Source organism: Rhinatrema bivittatum, chromosome 3, assembly GCF_901001135.1.
Source record: "Rhinatrema bivittatum chromosome 3, aRhiBiv1.1, whole genome shotgun sequence".
NCBI classification, from domain to species: Eukaryota; Metazoa; Chordata; class Amphibia; order Gymnophiona; family Rhinatrematidae; genus Rhinatrema; species Rhinatrema bivittatum.
Genome location: NC_042617.1, coordinates 506,742,610 through 506,760,420, shown reverse-complemented (window position 1 = coordinate 506,760,420; position 17,811 = coordinate 506,742,610). Strand labels below are relative to the sequence as shown.

The window sequence follows — 17,811 nt, the reverse complement described above, 5'->3', positions numbered from 1 at the left end:
TATGCAGAGCAAAAAAATGTTTGTATCCTTATTATTTTTCATTACTGGGTCTTTGTGTCTGCTATTTTGAAATATTTTGTTGGTATCTGGAAATGTTTTATATGAGTTTTTAATTATTGGATATTCCACTCATCAGCTGTTTCGAAATATGTTCTTTTTGTTAGTACAGTTTTACTGCTGATGATTTTATATTTCTTGATTTGTTTTATAAGGATGGGTGATGTTTCTTTTTTCCTTTGTTACACTGCATACAACCTCTGGTTTGCTAGTAGACTGAATTACTGTGTCCCGAAATTATGTTTGTCTAAAAAGTGTGTCACCAACATGAAAAGTTTGGAAAGCTCTGGTTTAGAGGGACAAGGACAGAGGGTTTAAGCCAGGTTTCAGTTATTGCACAGATGTCTGGATTGCCATCAAGGAGGAGGTCATTCAGTATGGGTGTTTTCTTAGAGACGGGCATTGAAGAGGATCAAGGAGATGGCTGCGAGGCCAAGAAGCTGTGTTAGCGGGGATAACATGATAGGGATTAGGGATCTTGAATGAGAGGTAGGATTGTATGGGAGGGGGTTTTTAAAGTTGCGTGGGGAGTGTTGGAGAATGGGGATCGGGAGGATTGACATGATTGGAGATAGTGGTATAAGGATATAGGGGTATAAGGATTTAGGTGGGTGGAGGTGCAGGGGGTTGATGAGTGAGGATTGGGTGGAGTGGTAAGTGGGGGGAAGTAAGGGTGGAGGGGGTTCTGGGAGAGTGAGAGAAGGGGTAGTAGGGTTGGAGGGAGAGGAGGAGGAGGGGGAAATGAGGGATAGAGAGAGGTTAGCGTGAGTAGTAGAGAGAATCAGCTTCAGTGGCAGCGCAAAGGGGCGTGCTAAGGGGCAGGCTCCTTAGTCGCGCTCCTTTGGCACGCGACGCCCGGTGAGCAACGCCTGCAGGCTGCAGCAGCTTTAAAGTCCTGATACTGCTCTCCGCCACCCCCCCCGGTGACGTCAGAGGAAGTCAGTAGGCCGGGTCAGGATCGTCGATGGAAGCGGTGGGAGGGCCTAGAGAGGCAGATGGGCTTTTACCTCGGTGAGTGCGCACCAGTCCCACAAGCCGTCCCGTCGAGGGTCGTAAAACCGGATTGCAGTCGAGGTGCCGGGACGAAGCGTTGGGTCGTGGGTATAAGCGCCGGATATCCCATGTTTCATTTTATGCATATAATTTTGTAAACTGCCTCAATTGAGACCTCTTGTATAGAGCGGTATATAAAATCTTTTAAATAAATAGCCTGAGAACCCAACTGGGTTGAGCCTCTTTCCTGTGGAGGAATCTGTGCATCAGGGCTCACAGAGGTCTAAGGCATCCTGCTGAATGAAGCACATAGCTCCTGGTTCACCAGAGCCCGATGCTCCTTGGCTCATAAGACAGTAAGCCTCTAAACATAGGTTGGGAAGGAAAATGGGCTGCAGGGGATCTAGTTGGGAAGGTCCTGATGTTTCTTTTTCTCTTCTTCTCCATAAGAAGGGACTTTTGCAATAATCGAGTCGAGGTCTAGCTGCAAAACTGTTCCTAGGGACGTGCCCCTTAGATGCGTGGCTTCGCTGCACCACAGTTAGTCAAGATCTTGTAGTCTCCTCCCTCTGACATCAGGAAGGAGGCTGGCACAGAGCAGTCCCAGATACAAGCCAGCTAATGAAAGGAACCCGCAACAGGCCAAGATGATAATGGCAAGCAGCTGAGACCTCAAGACATGCTTTCTAATATTTGTTCTTTATGGGCTCTTTATTCTGTATTTGGTGAGGGTCTGTCTGTGTTCTGCATATGTGACAGAGTTGAAATATTCTACTAGTGTGAAGTGTTTTTTTGGGTTGGTTTTTTTTTTGTTTTGTTTTGTTTTTTTTACAGAGATTTATAGCAGTCTGGCTTGTTTTGTCTTCCTAATAAGAGGTATATTGGTGTGTTAGTACCTGGTGTAATATTTGCAGTGTTGCTTTTTCAAAGGTAGAGTTGTTACTGTTTGAGTGCTGCCAGTTAGTGTTGTTTTGGTATGGGAGACATTATAATTGTGGTTTGTTTTTTTTTGTTTGTTGTTTTTTTGGAGGGTTTTCTGGTTGGCACCAAGTGATATTCTTACCTCAGAAGACTGTACTTTAAATGTCCTTTTTCATGAAAAATCTAATAGAAATATATCATTGTTTAATTGTGTGTGGAAAAGGCTGGGGGGTGAGGCTGCATAAGGCAGTACGGCTTGCCTAGGGCACCCAATACCCTTAACACCAGTGTGCAGAGTGCATACTACACAAAGACCCACATCATTCACTCATCTTCCACTTCCCCAGGGGGGCAACTTCTGGGGAAGAGTGGGAGGCAGGTGTTAGAATTCCTGGGAGTGCAACAGGATTACCAGCTTCCTAAAAATATTATCACAAACACTATCACTCTTCTGGGAACCTTAAAAAAGGGTCCCACCTTTCCTCATCAATTTAAATAGCCAAAAGGCCTAGACTCCATCACTCTGTCTTTGCCCTCACGCTGATTTGGTCTGTATTGTGGATTTCAAAGTTCACCAGTACGTCATAGTCCCATCATTATGAAACAAACATATATGACCATCATATAAAAGACAGTATTGTCTACTTATTAATAGAGAAAGTGGTCTTTTCCAGACCTCGTCAAGTTATAATCATTGGTCATACAAATGTGATTTTTTTGAAGAATTTTTCTGTATGCAATTTTTAAGAAGAACAAAGTCTGAGAACTTAACTTAAAACTCCTCTTGTTCTTAAAGGAGAGCTGCCCAATACTGCCAGCACTGTTTCAGTGGTTCGGTTCCTTAGAGTAGTAGAACGACTACCTTGTGTGTCCTTTCACAGAGACATTTCACTCGTGAAGATGTCAGCTACATAAAACCGACTAGATCCTTATAAGTCCCAGTGATAAAGTTAGCTTTTAACTTGCTGGTTGTGCTGTCCTGAGCTGTGTCACTCCTAGAAATGAAAGCGTTGCAGACTGGATGATTATAACTTAAGACAAGGTCTGCAAAAGACCACTTTCTCTATTAATAAGTAGACAATACTGTCTTTTATATGATGGCTATATATGTTTGTTTGTTTCACAATGATGGGTCTATGAAGTACTGGTGAATTTTGAATTCCACTATTGTTTGATTGACTATTCACCCTTCACTTTCATTTCCACTAGTGTTGACCTGTATTGTGCCTTGGGGAAAGGGAGCACATTGCCTTGTGCCACCCCCTTTACAGAAATATATATGCATATTTTATTCGGTATTTATTTATTTATTTATTTAAAGACTTTTATATACCGAAGATCATGTACTAGTACATATCGCTTCGGTTTACATATAACCAGATTGTGAATTACCATAGAAATGGTGTACATAGAACAAAGATTAATAATAATCAGACATCAATAAATGGTAACCAATTTGGTAACCAATTTGGTAACCAATGCTAAAACGGATTGAATTAAACACAAGTCTGAAACTTTTCAGCAGTAATACCAGTCATCAAGGCTTCTAGGAATTGAAATTAATGCCCTCTCTGTCAGCCACAGGATAGTAGCAACTGCAGATTTCAAATAGCCATGTGGCATATATATGGTTGGCCACATACAGAGGTGCAAAAACCTTTGTAGAAAGATGAAATTCTTGTAAAGGGATAGCACTCTAGCCAGGAAGTATATCAAAATTATCTTTGGTTTGATTTAAAAGACCTTTGAGATCTCAAACATTCTGACTGTTTTCCCTATCAACTCCAACTTCACCCCTCCCTTCCCTACTCCCTTAAGGACAGGAGGAGAGGGAGGGGGGCTGGATTAGAAGCAGAGGGCCTCTTCTTCCCTCTGCTCCAGCCTCAGCCTCTCCCCACTTCCTGTTTCTTGCAGGCTGTTGCTCCTCCTCCAGCCCTTCCCTTCCCAAAGAGATAGTGATTGAAGGCAAGCACCCCTGTAGCTTTCTTCAAATGAATGAATTAAGAAGTGAAGAAGCTTCAAGAATGTTCATGGCATGGCAGGTTGTAAATTATGCGGCCAACAGGCTAGTTATGCAATTTCTCCCACAGTCACTCAAGCGTGGCCAGCCTGGGGGTCACCGCTTATAGCCTTAAGTGGTATTTAATCATTGATCACAAATGATTTTTTATAAATATTTATGTTGTGTGAATTATTAAATCTTGAAAAAGAGCTGTCCGTTCATCAGCTTGCCTGCTCCTCCCCCTTATCTTCAACTGGCAAGAGATAGGGAATCTCTGCCAGCCGCACTGCTCTAGCTCTTCGTTTGCTTTGGCTGCCAGCCCTGCCTGTTACTGCTCCCGGCATCTCCTGCCTAACCTCTGTAACATTCTTTTTATGACCCTGAAGTTCCTTCTCTCGCCTTTTTCTTCCAGTTCAGTCAGAACCAGGGCTGAAACTCTGACACCAGGAGCCTTCAATCATAATCACCCAGGGGATTTTTTTTCCCCTATTTTAATAGCCTCTTCCTCCCACTGTTTCCAGTCTCATCATTGCAGCAAGGGGTCCCGAGGCAAGGAGCCATGCACTAGGGCTGCTTCCAAAACCCTGTATCGTGGGCTCTAAATGTACCCCCCCCAGCTTTCACCTTTAACAATGGTCACCACTAAAAATGCTGGAGACGAGGCATCCACAGCATCTCCAGACCTAGCTGATCTGATCCAGCAATCAAACCAGGACTTCATGCAGCACTGCCACCAATCTGGCGTCACCCACTTATCATACTCTTGTCAGGTACATTTTCTGTGCAAATTCCTGCACATGCGCAGATGAAAACTTACATAGATGGACAAAATGTCGGGTTTGTAAGATATTTACAATAAAGAATGTCTAAAAAAAAAAAGAAAAAAGAGGGCTGGGAGTGAGAAGGCGACAAGGGAGTGCTGGACACAGGTCCTGACAGAGTGGGGAGGTAAGAAGTGAAGAGTGATAGAAACTGGAAAGCAAGTTGGTAAAGACTGATGAAAAACATGAGCGTGCAAATAGTTCAGCGTGAGGATGAGAGGTGGATTTTCCAGCTGTCATGAAACTAGAGACTGAGTGAAAAACTGAAATCATGATGGTCAACCACCTTCTCAATCCAGGTATTTTCCCCACAGGCAATGTTTACCAGATTGCAATCATATACAAAGTATCCATCAAATCAGGGGGAAACATGTCAAAGCCCCTGAAAGGATAAAGGACTTGGGACAGTTTTTATTACTGCATAGCACAACAGGACAGTCTTGTTTCATTACAATTTATGGTTATTCATAAAGAGTCCCTTGCTAAAACAACTGGCAGCGCGCCATGACGTCAGTGAGAATTTAGGATGGAAACTTAATCCAAATTTTTCCAATTCAGTTATTAATAAGGACCTTCCATATTTTTGAAAGGAGTAAATAATCAGTAGTCCCAATGATTTATTATAGCGAGTTACTTTGCTGCAGTTTTCCATTCTGTGATTATATAATGCTACTGCTTTAAAAAACTTCCTGATGAATACAAGGCAATACCTTTAGTGTAAATAAGAAATTGTCAATTTTATGCAACAATTTTATGTTTTTTGTTATAAGCAACAGTCTTTGATGACTCAAGTTGAAGGCCTTGGATGAAAGAAACCAGGCAAAATATCAAATGACAGCAGAAATCCTTGTCATAAGGAATATTTCTATTTTAATCTAAAACAGTCTGATGTTCAGCCGTTGGGAGTCTGTCAAAGTTAGCCAGATAAACTTATCTAGCATAGTTATACTAGATATTCAGCAGCATGGCTGCACCAGCTAAATATATCCAGCTACCTTAAAGTTAGCCAGGTAAGTGTTATCCAGTTAACTTTAGGACTGCCCTGTGGCACAACCAAACTTATCTGGATATCAGTGTTATCTGGCTATGTTATTCAAAGAAGTCCGGCCTGCCCAGAACATAAAGTTATTCATATAATCTGAGCCAGATAACTTGGGGTGCTCAGATCAGAAAACTTCAAAACCCCCGGTATATCTGGCTAAATCCCAAACTTAACCAGAAAAGCCGTTTCAATATGGAGCTCAAAAGGTGCTAAATTCAACATTTGATTATGTGTGCAGCAGCAGCACATTTTTGGTGAATCAGTGTACTACTACAAAAGTTAGATCACTGTAAATAGCATCTCAACATAGCTGTGTCCAAAGTCATGCTGCAACACAGCACCACACATCCAAGGATATCATGGTATGAGATATGCGGCCACAAGCCTAATACTGTCAACCACCCAATAAATGTCACCATCCCACCCAGCGTGCATCCTGGAGGATGAGGGTAAAAGGAGGTACCCAGGGGAGTAATATAAAGAAATATTTCTTTAGAGAGGATGGTGGAGGAACAGCCTTCCAGTGGAGGTGGTGGAGACAAAGACCGTATCTGAATTAAGGAATCCATGGGATATGCACAGGGGATCTCAGAGAGTGGTAGTGACTTTAAACCTGACCAGTTGTTGTGGATGGGGAGACTACATAAGCCATATGAACTTTTTCTGCCGTTATGTTTTTATGTTCCCATGTTGTAATTATTATTTTTATAGTTATTTCATAGTATTTGGAGCCAACCAATACGAAAAATCAGGTGTGGGGGGTGGTGCTTTCAGCAGCCAATTAGAGTAAAAATTCTTCCTGCATTTTAGAATCCTTAAAGCATCATCTGACCTACTGCTAAAAGAGAAAACACATTCCAACAATACTCTGGACAATAAACTTGTTGCAAATGACATTTCACATTGCTGATTTATGATGCATGCAAAAAAAATTTCCCTTACTTTTGGCTGGCTCCTGGAATTCCAGAGGACAAGAGAACAGAAGAATCGACAGAACAGAGATGGGGAGAGAAGAAAAAAACATTAGGAAAAAAGTGCATCAACTGAGTAAAAGAAAACTGTAATGAACATGAATGTATAACAGCATTAAAAGATATAAAAACCATATAATGAACACTGAAACAGACATGCAAACTAGAATTCTCCAAGCAAAACCTTGCAGAGTTCTTGGCTATATTGCTTTCTCCTTTAACCTCACTTTATGTCTTATATTTATGCACATTTTTTTTTAACAAAAAAGCATCTACCATTTTCTCTGGCTATGCTCTCCTACCATGTTTTATTCATACTGCTTTAAATTTAGACAAGCTACTTCAAATAATCAAGTATGGCTTTCACTGAGTTTCAATCTCTTTGCTACCATTTCTCCGTTAAAGTTCATAGATTTCCTAACTAAGCAAGTCAATACCATTTTAACTTCTCAGAAAGCCTCCTTCGTGGCTGTGATGTCACATGCCTCTTGGGATTCCTTGCAACTGATGGCGCTCAGTAAGTACATCAGTACCAGGACAACCTGGAATGCAGTATTTTAAAAGGCAGCTTTTCAGAATTTGGTCTTCCAAAAAGCCAACTAGGTTGAAATCCTCTGCAACAGCATAACTGGGTAAATGGAACCAGAAGCAAATCTCGAGTTCACAAGAAAAAAAAAATAAAAATTTTTTTTTAACTTGTGCCATTCTCTCTTTTAAGGTTATATACACCTGTTATTTTTACCATGCCAGCCTGTAAAAAGGTTCCAACTATCACTCTTCACTCTTGTGTTATTTATACTCTGATACAGAAAGGGAGTACTAGAACAAATCTTTAATAATGAACATAGAGGCAAAGTCACTTTAACACGTGAGCTGCAGTCACTGATCTATTATCTAACCAGAATGAGATCTGAGCTCAGATACCTGGTTGTTCATCCCCAAATATTATAATAGACCGGATGGTATGTTGATGAACACAGATTGTAGTATTGCTTAAAGGGGACTAAATTGTAAAGACGAGCTGGCATTAAGAAAGAAGCGCTACTACACTTTGTGCTCTGGAAATTGTAAAAGTATTAAAAATGGGAAAAAAATGCAAGCAAGAATTATATGAATAACTAATGAACATCCTGTGCCCAAGCTGTACCCCTTTTACAGGACTGTTTACCTGAACTTTTACAAATGTCATCCAACCTTGGGATACCTTGGTGAGAAACAGTTACTTAACCTACTAGGAGTCTCTCTCTCTCTCTCTCTCTGTATCACCAAAATCTACCTCCCCCCCCCCCACCCGAATACACTACTTAAATTCCTACCCACTCGTCACCTCCTGCTTGGATTACCACAACCTCCTCTTCACAGGCCTGCAGCTGAAGGGTCTTTTTCGCTACAGTTTACCTTTTGCCAGCATTGTTACAACCATGGTAAACCTCTTCTCACAGCTCTATATTGGCTCTCTAGCTGCTTCCATACTCAATTCAAACTACTTTTCACCTACAAGTGCATTCTCTCTGGAGCTCCATGCTACCTGTATGTCCTTCCTTATGACCTCTGTTCACTGCTCTTATCTTTGCCTTTTTCCTCCATCACTAATGCCAGACTGCAGCATTCAGTCTTGCAGCACCATATGCCTGAAACGGCCTTCTTGTGTTGCTGCTTCTTATTCCATCTCTGGCTGTTTTCAAGACCCACTTTTAAATTAAAATAAACAAAACCTGCCTCCACCTGATCTTGACCTGCTCACATTAAACATGCTTTGGTGCAGGCCTGGTCCTGGGGAATGATTTACCAGTTGATCTGAGAGCTGATTTGTTTTAAAATCTTTTAGAAAAATGCTGAAGGCTCTTTTCTTTGCACAGGCGTTTGGAAGTTCAGATGATGCTGCGAGCTAGGCTATAGATCTTTTCTTATCAAGTTATCAATGACCTGGTCTAGGAGGTTCAGTTCGTTATGTTTTACATAGGTTGTGTTATTTGATTATTGCTTGGGTTTGTTACTTATTAAATTATTATTATTCTGCTTTTCAGTGCTTCAAAGCAGATTACATTCAAGTACATAGGTATTTCCTGTTCCCAGAGGGCTTACAATCTAAGTTTATTTATTAAATGGAAATGTTATGAGTGCATTATTTTGTAACCCACTTAGAATGGATGATAGGCAGGCTAGAAATATTTTAAATAAGTAAAAATATATTAATACTTAAGTGATTACTAGAAATTCTGTGTTTTGTCTGTGCCTTAACTGAATTATAAGCTACTTGGAGCAGGATCTATCCCAATTTTATGAATTTACACAGTGCTGCATATGTCTAGTTGCACTAAAAAACGCTAAGTAGTAGTAATAGGATATTTGATATTTGGATAATGTGTCAATTAGTTGGAGTGACAAAGCAGGAAAAGCTTTTTTAAAAACTTCTAACTCCTTTCTTCCCTGATATAAAACAAACCAGAAGTACAACAATTAAGACACCATTTTGATGCGTTCTAACTACTGGTTCAATTATTGGAATACAGTTTGGAGATACAACTGCTTTAAACGCCAATTACTGCATTGCTGTATCCTTCCTCAGAGACTAAATGTAAGCTTGCTTAAATTATTTGGAGCCTGCAAGTTCTGGGTTCTTACACCATTAGTTCCAACGCACAATTAAGCTCTGGAATTTGCTGCCAGAGGATGTGGTTAGTGCAGTTAGTGTAGCTGGGTTCAAAAAAGGTTTGGATAAGTTCTTGGAGGAGAAGTCCATTAACTGCTATTAATCAAGTTTACTTAGGGAATAGCCACTGCTATTAATTGCATCAGTAGCATGGGATCTTCTTGGTGTTTGGGTAATTGCCAGGTTCTTGTGGCCTGGTTTGGCCTCTGTTGGAAACAGGATGCTGGGCTTGATGGACCCTTGGTCTGACCCAGCATGGCAATTGCTTATGTTCAAACAGGTACTTTATATTAATCGTGACTTGCTCTTTCAATCACAAGTACAAGCACTATCGGACCATTTTAATTGCATTCTACCATACTCCGCACACACGAAAGATATCAGTGCATTATTAGCCGTCATTGGTCTATGTTGTCAATGCATGATGTCTAACAGTCTGCTACATTTCACTTTCCATCATGGAAAGAATTTGCAGGACCACCTTATATATTCTAAGTTACATCCTTTAATTGTGACCATTTCTCCACCTCTGGGTCATCACCCATGTGGACATTGTTCAGTATGTGCACACTCACTGTCACTGGTGTGCTTCCAGCACCCAATTACTAATGTAGAATATACCCTTCATTTCACAACTACGTGCCATTCTGTAGGCATGATCTACTTTATCATTTGTCCTTATCAGAAATTATATGTGGGTAAAATCACATGCTCAATAAAAACATGCATAATTGAGCATCGCTCATGCATTTGGGCACCGAGAAGAAGCACCTTTGGTATCATACTAGATATCCACTTCACATTTTGTTACAGACTTAAAATTCTTTGTCATCAATGTCTTGACTTCCCCCGTAAGAGGTGGTAATTTTTCTGAACTGTTGCTTCGAAGAGAGCAAAAAATGGATTTTCACCCTCCATACGTTATCCCCTCATGGACTCTATCTAGAAATAGAATGGGTACATTTTATGTAATTCTAACAATATTTTTTGTAATATATATAAACAAGCCGTAAAGCCCGTTAAAACGGGCTACATCCCTCTGTCTCTCACCTCCCCCTCATTCTCTCTCCCCTCACTCTTCACCACCCCCCTCCCCCACCCACTCCTCTCCACCCTCCCTCTCCTCTCACTCAGTCCCCCCTCTCCCTCACTCCCACTCACTCAGTCCCCCTCTCCCTCCCTCCCACTCACTCAGTCCCCCTCTCCCTCTCTCCCACTCACTCAGTCCCCCTCTCCCTCCCTCCCTCCCACTCACTCAGTCCCCCTCTCCCTCCCTCCCTCCCTTCACCCACCTCCATTTCCTCCCGGCGCCGTAAGCGCGACTTCCCGCAACCCTCACTCGGCTCCATTAACTCCTCCCGCTCCTGCCGGCAGATCTCGGGGGGGGTCACTCCCGCGCCCCCCCCCCCCCGAGATCTGCCGGCAGGAGCGGGAGGAGAAGTAGCGGCACCGCGCGCGCGCGGTGCCGCTACTTCTCCTCCCCAGATCTGCCGGCAGATCTCGGGGGGGGGGGGGGGGCGCGGGAGTGACCCCCCCCCCAAGATCTGCCGGCAGATGTCGGTGGGGGGGCGCGGGAGTGACACCCCCCCCCCCCCCCCCCCCCCCGAGATCTGCCGGCAGATCTGGGGAGGAGAAGCAGCGGCACCGCGCGCGCGCGCGGCGCCGCTACTTCTCCTCCCGCTCCTGCGGCCCCACCGCCATTTTTTTTTCTGATCGACATCCTTGCCCGCACATGCGCAGTAGAGCTGCGCTCTACTGCGCATTTGCGGGCCGTCTGTCACAGGCCATTTATAAGGTAGATGAGAAATATTGAACACGACTGGAGGGTTTTAGATGTAATTGTGTCATTGCATTTTGATGTGAACTCAAACTGGTGCTTCATCTCCATGGTTTTCCATGCAGATTACATATAAGTTTCTTATGCCTGATTCGGCTTCCTTTACTTAGATACTTTTTTCAAATTCATTTTATTTTTGTAGGAATTTATGAATGAATGTAACTTATGTAAAATATAGGGGTTTCATCATTTACTTATTTATTCCTTACAAGCGTTAATAGGAATTCTCATGCTAGTGTTACACTTGCATCTCCTTCCCTCCTGTTGTGGTTGTCCCTGCTAGTGCCTTTAACTAGAACACTGTGCAATGTTTAGGTTGTTTTCTTTCTCTAAGTGCTTTAAATAATGATGTCACCATTTGTTCTGGTCTGCTTACCTGTATGTCACATGATTCCAGGTGATTGGTTGTTTTTTGGCGCCAATCTCTGGCGTCTTGTTTAAAATCTTACCAACAGGTCTATGACTTGGGTGAACTCTTGTAAGTAACAGAATGCTTCTATGAAAGGTATATGGCTGTCATGATTTGCTAAGTGTACCCTTTATGTCATTACTTTGTAATAATTTTGTTTTCTATTTACTTTTTAGTGTATGAATTACTGTTCTTCTGTCCCTCCCGACACAGCCTTTGTGGTGAAACACAGTGTCTGTATCGGGGGACATTTTTTACTTATATTATGTGACTTTTCCAAGATTCAGGAGTTTCCTTTTGAATAAAGATATTAAACATTATGAACCTGTAAGGACGTTTTACTCTTTCCACATGCCTCTTCATTTGCAACTATATATTCAGTGGGGATTTGTGCTCCTATTTTTCATAATAGTGGTATAGCCCAACAGAGGCTGGTTCCAAATGAGCTGAAAGCCCAAAAGGGGTGCAAGAGGAAATTGCCAGCCAAAGAGAAGTATTTTTAGGTCTTTAAGATGCAAGCTTTTTACTGTTTGTTTTCTAAACAGGAGAAAGAAATTAGAACATTTGGTTTTATTTGGAATTTATATTCATGCATTCTTAAGTAGGCCTTTTGATATTAGGTTAAATGTAATAAAATGAACCTAGATGCCTTCAAGATACAACTTATTTACAATTCTTACACTCTTGATCACCTGAATAATCCAGGCAGGAAACATGTTAAAAAACTAAACATAGAAACGGCACAAAAGTACATCATTATGCATACACTTAATTGTCCAACTTTAAAAGAGGAGTACACAAAAAAACAATCAGGAGAAAATGAAGGTGTGCACTAGCTATGGTTTCAAATGTATAATCAAGAGTGTGTGAGCAAGCCTTGATTGCAGGTGAAGATATTACATGGTATTAATGATAGAGGTGTTTCCTAACAAAGTGTAGAAATGAGTGCTTTCCTTTCAAATAATTCAGGATAATTACACCCAATAACTCGCGAGTACTAGCGCGTAAACAGTTTCCCAAATAAAAGCCTTTGAGACCAAAAATAATGTAAATGATAGCATGTAATTGGCTTGAGCAAGTTTGCCCATTTCACTGCATTATCTTGTGTTATATTTCCCCACAGCGTTTACAATACTATATTTACAATTTTACACAAAAGCCTTTTTTCAGCCTTGGAAACACAAAAGCAAACTCTCCATTTACATCTTGCTAGGAAATGCCAAGTCAACAGTAACTTTAACAGATGCGATAAAAATGGAGGGATTAAAATTGTAACTGATAGTCTTGGTGTAAAGTTTCATGGATGTCTTTTACCCATTGACTTTACACTGATTTTCAAAAGAAAATTATATGCACACTTTCACTTTCAAAATTACCTAGATAATCCGTACCTGCACATAATCACACCTGCAAATCTGTGCAGTTTTTTCCACCCCAAGTAAAACTATACACATGGTTTTATAAATTCTAGAAGTATGCATATAGGTGTGAGCTCATCCACCAGTCTTGTCCTTGGGAACCCCTATTCACACTAAGGTTAAAGTTACTCGTGTACCAGCACTAACAGCATAATTTTACCAGCACATATGGCGGAAATGTCCCAAAACACCTCATGTCTAAGGGTAAAGCACGGTTAACCCACACAGATATGGCTTTGAAAATTATCCTCAAGCTATTAGCTGGCAAGTCTCTTTCCATCCAAATTAGTTACTTTAGTATGGCCAGAAGTGTTACTGTACTGTATGTGCTTGTGTAAATAATCCCCTTGCCAATTATAATGCATTCGTTATTGCATGGCAGGGCTCCCAGCCAGGATTATGCTGAAATCACACCACACACTACAGCTTTGTTACAGACAAACGTCTAGGCCTTGATGGCTTCAGGAAAGGTCACTTGCTTTGTTCTTTTATGTATTTTGAATGTCACATCCTTTCACTGAACCTCACACTCATGTCATCCATTATTAGACAAATTAAGGATCACTATTCACAGAAAAGTAACTCCCCAGAGTGCGCAAGGATAGCGCTGCACTTAATTGTTTCCGATACTTGAAATAGAAGTGTTACAGGAAACCTATATACAAAAAGAAAAGTTTATACTAGCCTAAGAAGGGAAACTTACTATTTTCAAGTTATAGGAGCCAATGTAAAGATATGAAACATGTAACTGTGTGCTAGATGCACTAGAGATCAGATCAAGACTCCCAAAGCAACATGTTAAGGTACAATCCACCTGCATTTTTATAGATTATAGCAATGCCGACCACTGTTATCCAGCAGCTAAGTCCACAGCAGAAGAGGCCTCTGTAAAATGTGTAAGAGTGGCAAAGACACATTATAGTAAGACAGATGATTCCACCAGCGACCCTACCTTATTATTTATTTATTCATTTTTTTTTTAGTTAAAGGGACACAAATGTTTCACAGGTTGGGCCAGCTGGAATACTACAGAGAAGGGACATTTGTCAGTGTTTACATTCTGGAGGACAGTAGAACATTTCTTGGAGACAAGCATGAGTGCAGAACTGGAATGCAAAAATGACTTGTGTGACCCTTGAACTTTAGCTATGACAAGGTGCAGCGAGTAAGCTTTGTAAAGCAATGCTCCCAGCAACAGGCTGGGAGCCAACAAATTTGTTGACTTTAAACAGTTTGTTATGGCAGAATGCTACTGTCTTCAAATGCTAACACAGTAACATACAATAGATGATGGCAAATAAAGATTGATTAGCCCATTGAGTCTTCCCGGTTATTCTGGGCTATGCTGCTTAGGATATATATACCAAGCTGCCAAACACAGAAGCTTGAATGTTTGTAGGATATCACACTTTGTCCAAGTCAGTTTTTGTTGTCTTCCTCTTTGGTTCTCTACCTCAGGGGTGCTCAAATCAGTCTTTGCCCCCCCCCCCCTGTCAGTCAGGTTATCAGGATCTCTAATGTGTGGAGGTGGGGTCTCCATGTCACAGACTTGTAAATCTTCTCCATGGAGGTTGATCTCAGATAGGTCACCAACACCATTATGGGCCCTTCCAGAGTCAAGCCTGCCTGGGCATAACAGAAAGAGATGCAGTCTGCTATACAAATAGAGTACATTTTTCTATGGAAATCCCAGGTCTATTTGGGTCAAAAGAAACAAAAAGCTGGATGGATTTTAAGGGGCTTCACTGCACTCCAGGTAGAAGGCTAAAGCTTTTTTTGCAATCCAAACTGTGCAAGACTTACTCACCTTTGGGGATATGTGGCCTGGGGAAGAATGTTGTAAGAATGATTCACTGGTTAAGGTGAAAGTTAGATACTACCTTAGGCAGGAACTTAGGATGCATACACAGAACTGCTCTATCGTTGAAAAACTGCCATAACAAACTGCAAAAGTACTTTCCAGGTACACCTGGCCAGAACCTACATCAATAAAACATTTATGCGTATTTTGATGATTTAATGTAACCGAAACTTAATGAACCTGTTAGAATGTACTATAATACGCGTACTCCAACATTACTTTTATGCCTACATGTAAACCTTTGCGATGGTATAGACAATAAATAAATAAATAAATAAATAAATAGTATAAGGTAAAAAAGTGACTAAGACCTGGAACTTACTGGGAAGTGACTGCCAACAAAAATTTGACCTACCAGGTCAGATATGTCAGCTCAAGGAGTCCAATGACTCAAAGGGAGCATTCATCAACTTGCTCAATATCATATTGAAGTCCCAAGACACAGCAGGAAGCTCAATAGGAGGCTTCAGTAGAAGCAAGCCCTGCATGAACCTGATAAACCCATCTCTTAACAGCCTTTAGTTATCTTCTACATGGTGATAAGTGGCAATGGCACGGAGATGAGTCCTAACAGAATTAGTCTTTAGACCAGACTCAGATGTAGAAGGTAGTCAAGCAGTTTTGTGTGGCACAGGTGAAAAAATCTAGGGTCATTCCCTCACATCAAAAAGCAAACCACCTCCACTTGAAGCTATAAGACGTTCTACTGGAATCTTCCTAGAAGCTAGAAGAACATGAGATGACATTAGGCAGATTCAGGGAATCAAATACTACTCTCCCAACATCAAGGCTGTAAGGACTAGGGATTGATGTTGGTATGGTACAATGTTTCTTGGTTCTGGGTGATGAGTATGGGAGAATTTCCCAATGAGATTGGTTCCCTGATGGATAACTCCAAAAGGAGTAGAAACCAAATAGGGAGCTATAAGAACCATGATCCACTGGACTCTGAGGGGTAGATATTAAAAAATCACCACCTAAGTAAGTTAGCTGGATACCTTACAAGGGATATTCAGCAGCAGGGCTATGCAGCTAAATATCCCTGAAGAAAATCGCTAGTTAGCCAAATAAGTCTTATCCAACTAACTTTATTCCTGCTACTGAGCAGGTCTAACTTAGATAGATAGCTTATATAGGCACTTATCCAGCTATGTTAACCAGATAAGTAATTTCTCAACAAAATGCCCATTTCTCAGCCACCACTTAACCAGATAAGTACTTATTCAGTTAAATACTTATACGGCTAAGTGCCAACCGATGAATGGATCCAGATAGTCTGCCACCGCTTATCCAGTTAAATGGCACTGAATATCAGCCTCTGAATTTTAGGAGAGATTTTCTTACTAAAGAAATTGGAAGATAAAGGTACAGAAGACCCTCTCCCCAATCCAGGAAGAAGGTAGCAGAGCCTAGCTTATCTTTCATTCCTCTCCTTGAACAAAACTAAGGAATCTTTTTGTTCACAGGAAATGCAAAGATTCACCACAGATGCAGTCCATTCATGAAATATCTGTTTGCAACGCTTTTGCCTAAGGAGCACTCAGGTGTTTCTAAACATTAATTCAGTTCATCTGCCAAGATATTCTTCTCTGGCAGATACATGGATCTTAGAGAGGATCCTGCAAGATGGCCCAGTTCCATACAGCTTCCCAACACTAGAGGTATGAACCTGTTCCACCCTGCTTGTTTCATGAAGAACATGGCTACTCAACAAACTATAGACCGGTGAGTGTCGTTGGTGCTGGTCAAAATGGTAGAAACTATTCTTAAAAACAAAATCAATGGCCATATAGAAAGACATGGCTTAACAGAAAAAAGTCAACAAGGGGAAGTCTTTTAGAATGTTTGGAAGGTGTAAATGAACATGTAGATAAAGATGGAGCCTATTGATAAGCATATTTGGACTCTTCAGGAAATTACAGTGTAGGGATAGTAGGCAGTGTTTTATTGTGGATTGGTAACTAGTTAAAAGCTGGAAATAGAGGGTAAGACTGGTCAGTTTTCCAAATGGGGAAAGGTCATTAGTGGAGTACCACAGGGATCAGTATGGGTTCCTGTGCTTTCTAACATATTCATAAATGATCTGGAAAAGGGAATAATGAGCAAGGTCATTAAATTTGCAAATGACTTAAAATTATTCAAATTTGTTAAAACGGCAGCAAATTGCGAGGAACTGCAGATGGACCTTGTGAGACTAGGAGACCAGGCAACTGAACAGCACATGGAATTTAATGCAAAAAAATGCAAAGTGATGCACATAAGAAAAAATACTCCCAACTATAAATACACGATGTTGGGTTCTGTATTGGGAGTTACTACCTAGGAAAAGGACCTTGGATAATACATTGAAATCCTTGGCTCAATGTAAAGCAGCAGTCAAAAAAGCAAATAGAATGTTAGGAATGATCTGAAAAGGAACAGGGACTATAAAATAAGTTATACTGTCTCTGTATTGAGCCATGGTGCAACTTCACCTTGAGTACTGTGTGCTGTTCCCATTGCCCCATATCAAGAAAGACACAAGGAAACTAGAAAAGTTGCAGAGGGCGGTGATAAAAATGATAAAGGGGATGGAACATCTCTCCTATGATGAGAGACTATGCAGGCTAGGGCTCTTCAGCTTAGAAAAGAGACTGCTGAGAGGGGACATTATAGAAATTTATAAAATCATGAGTGGAGTGTAACAGGTTTAATAAAGGATAGCTATTTACCCTTTTAAAAATACCAAAAGAAAGTCACACTTCATGAAACTAACAACCAGCAAATTCAAAACAAGTCATAGAAAATACTTTTCCCACCCAGTATACTATCAAGCTGTGTAATCTG

The 17,811-nt window shown here is 41.0% G+C and overlaps 1 protein-coding gene across 1 annotated transcript in view; it reads right to left on the bottom strand.

Annotated features, from left to right (window-relative positions):
* Positions 1–17,811, bottom strand: part of KIF13B (kinesin family member 13B) — a 428,508-nt gene that overhangs the window by 310,671 nt on the left and 100,026 nt on the right. Inside the window, exon 4 of the mRNA XM_029596896.1 lies at positions 6,779–6,791. Coding sequence (XP_029452756.1) covers positions 6,779–6,791 — 13 coding nt within the window. The remainder of the gene's footprint in view (positions 1–6,778; positions 6,792–17,811) is intronic.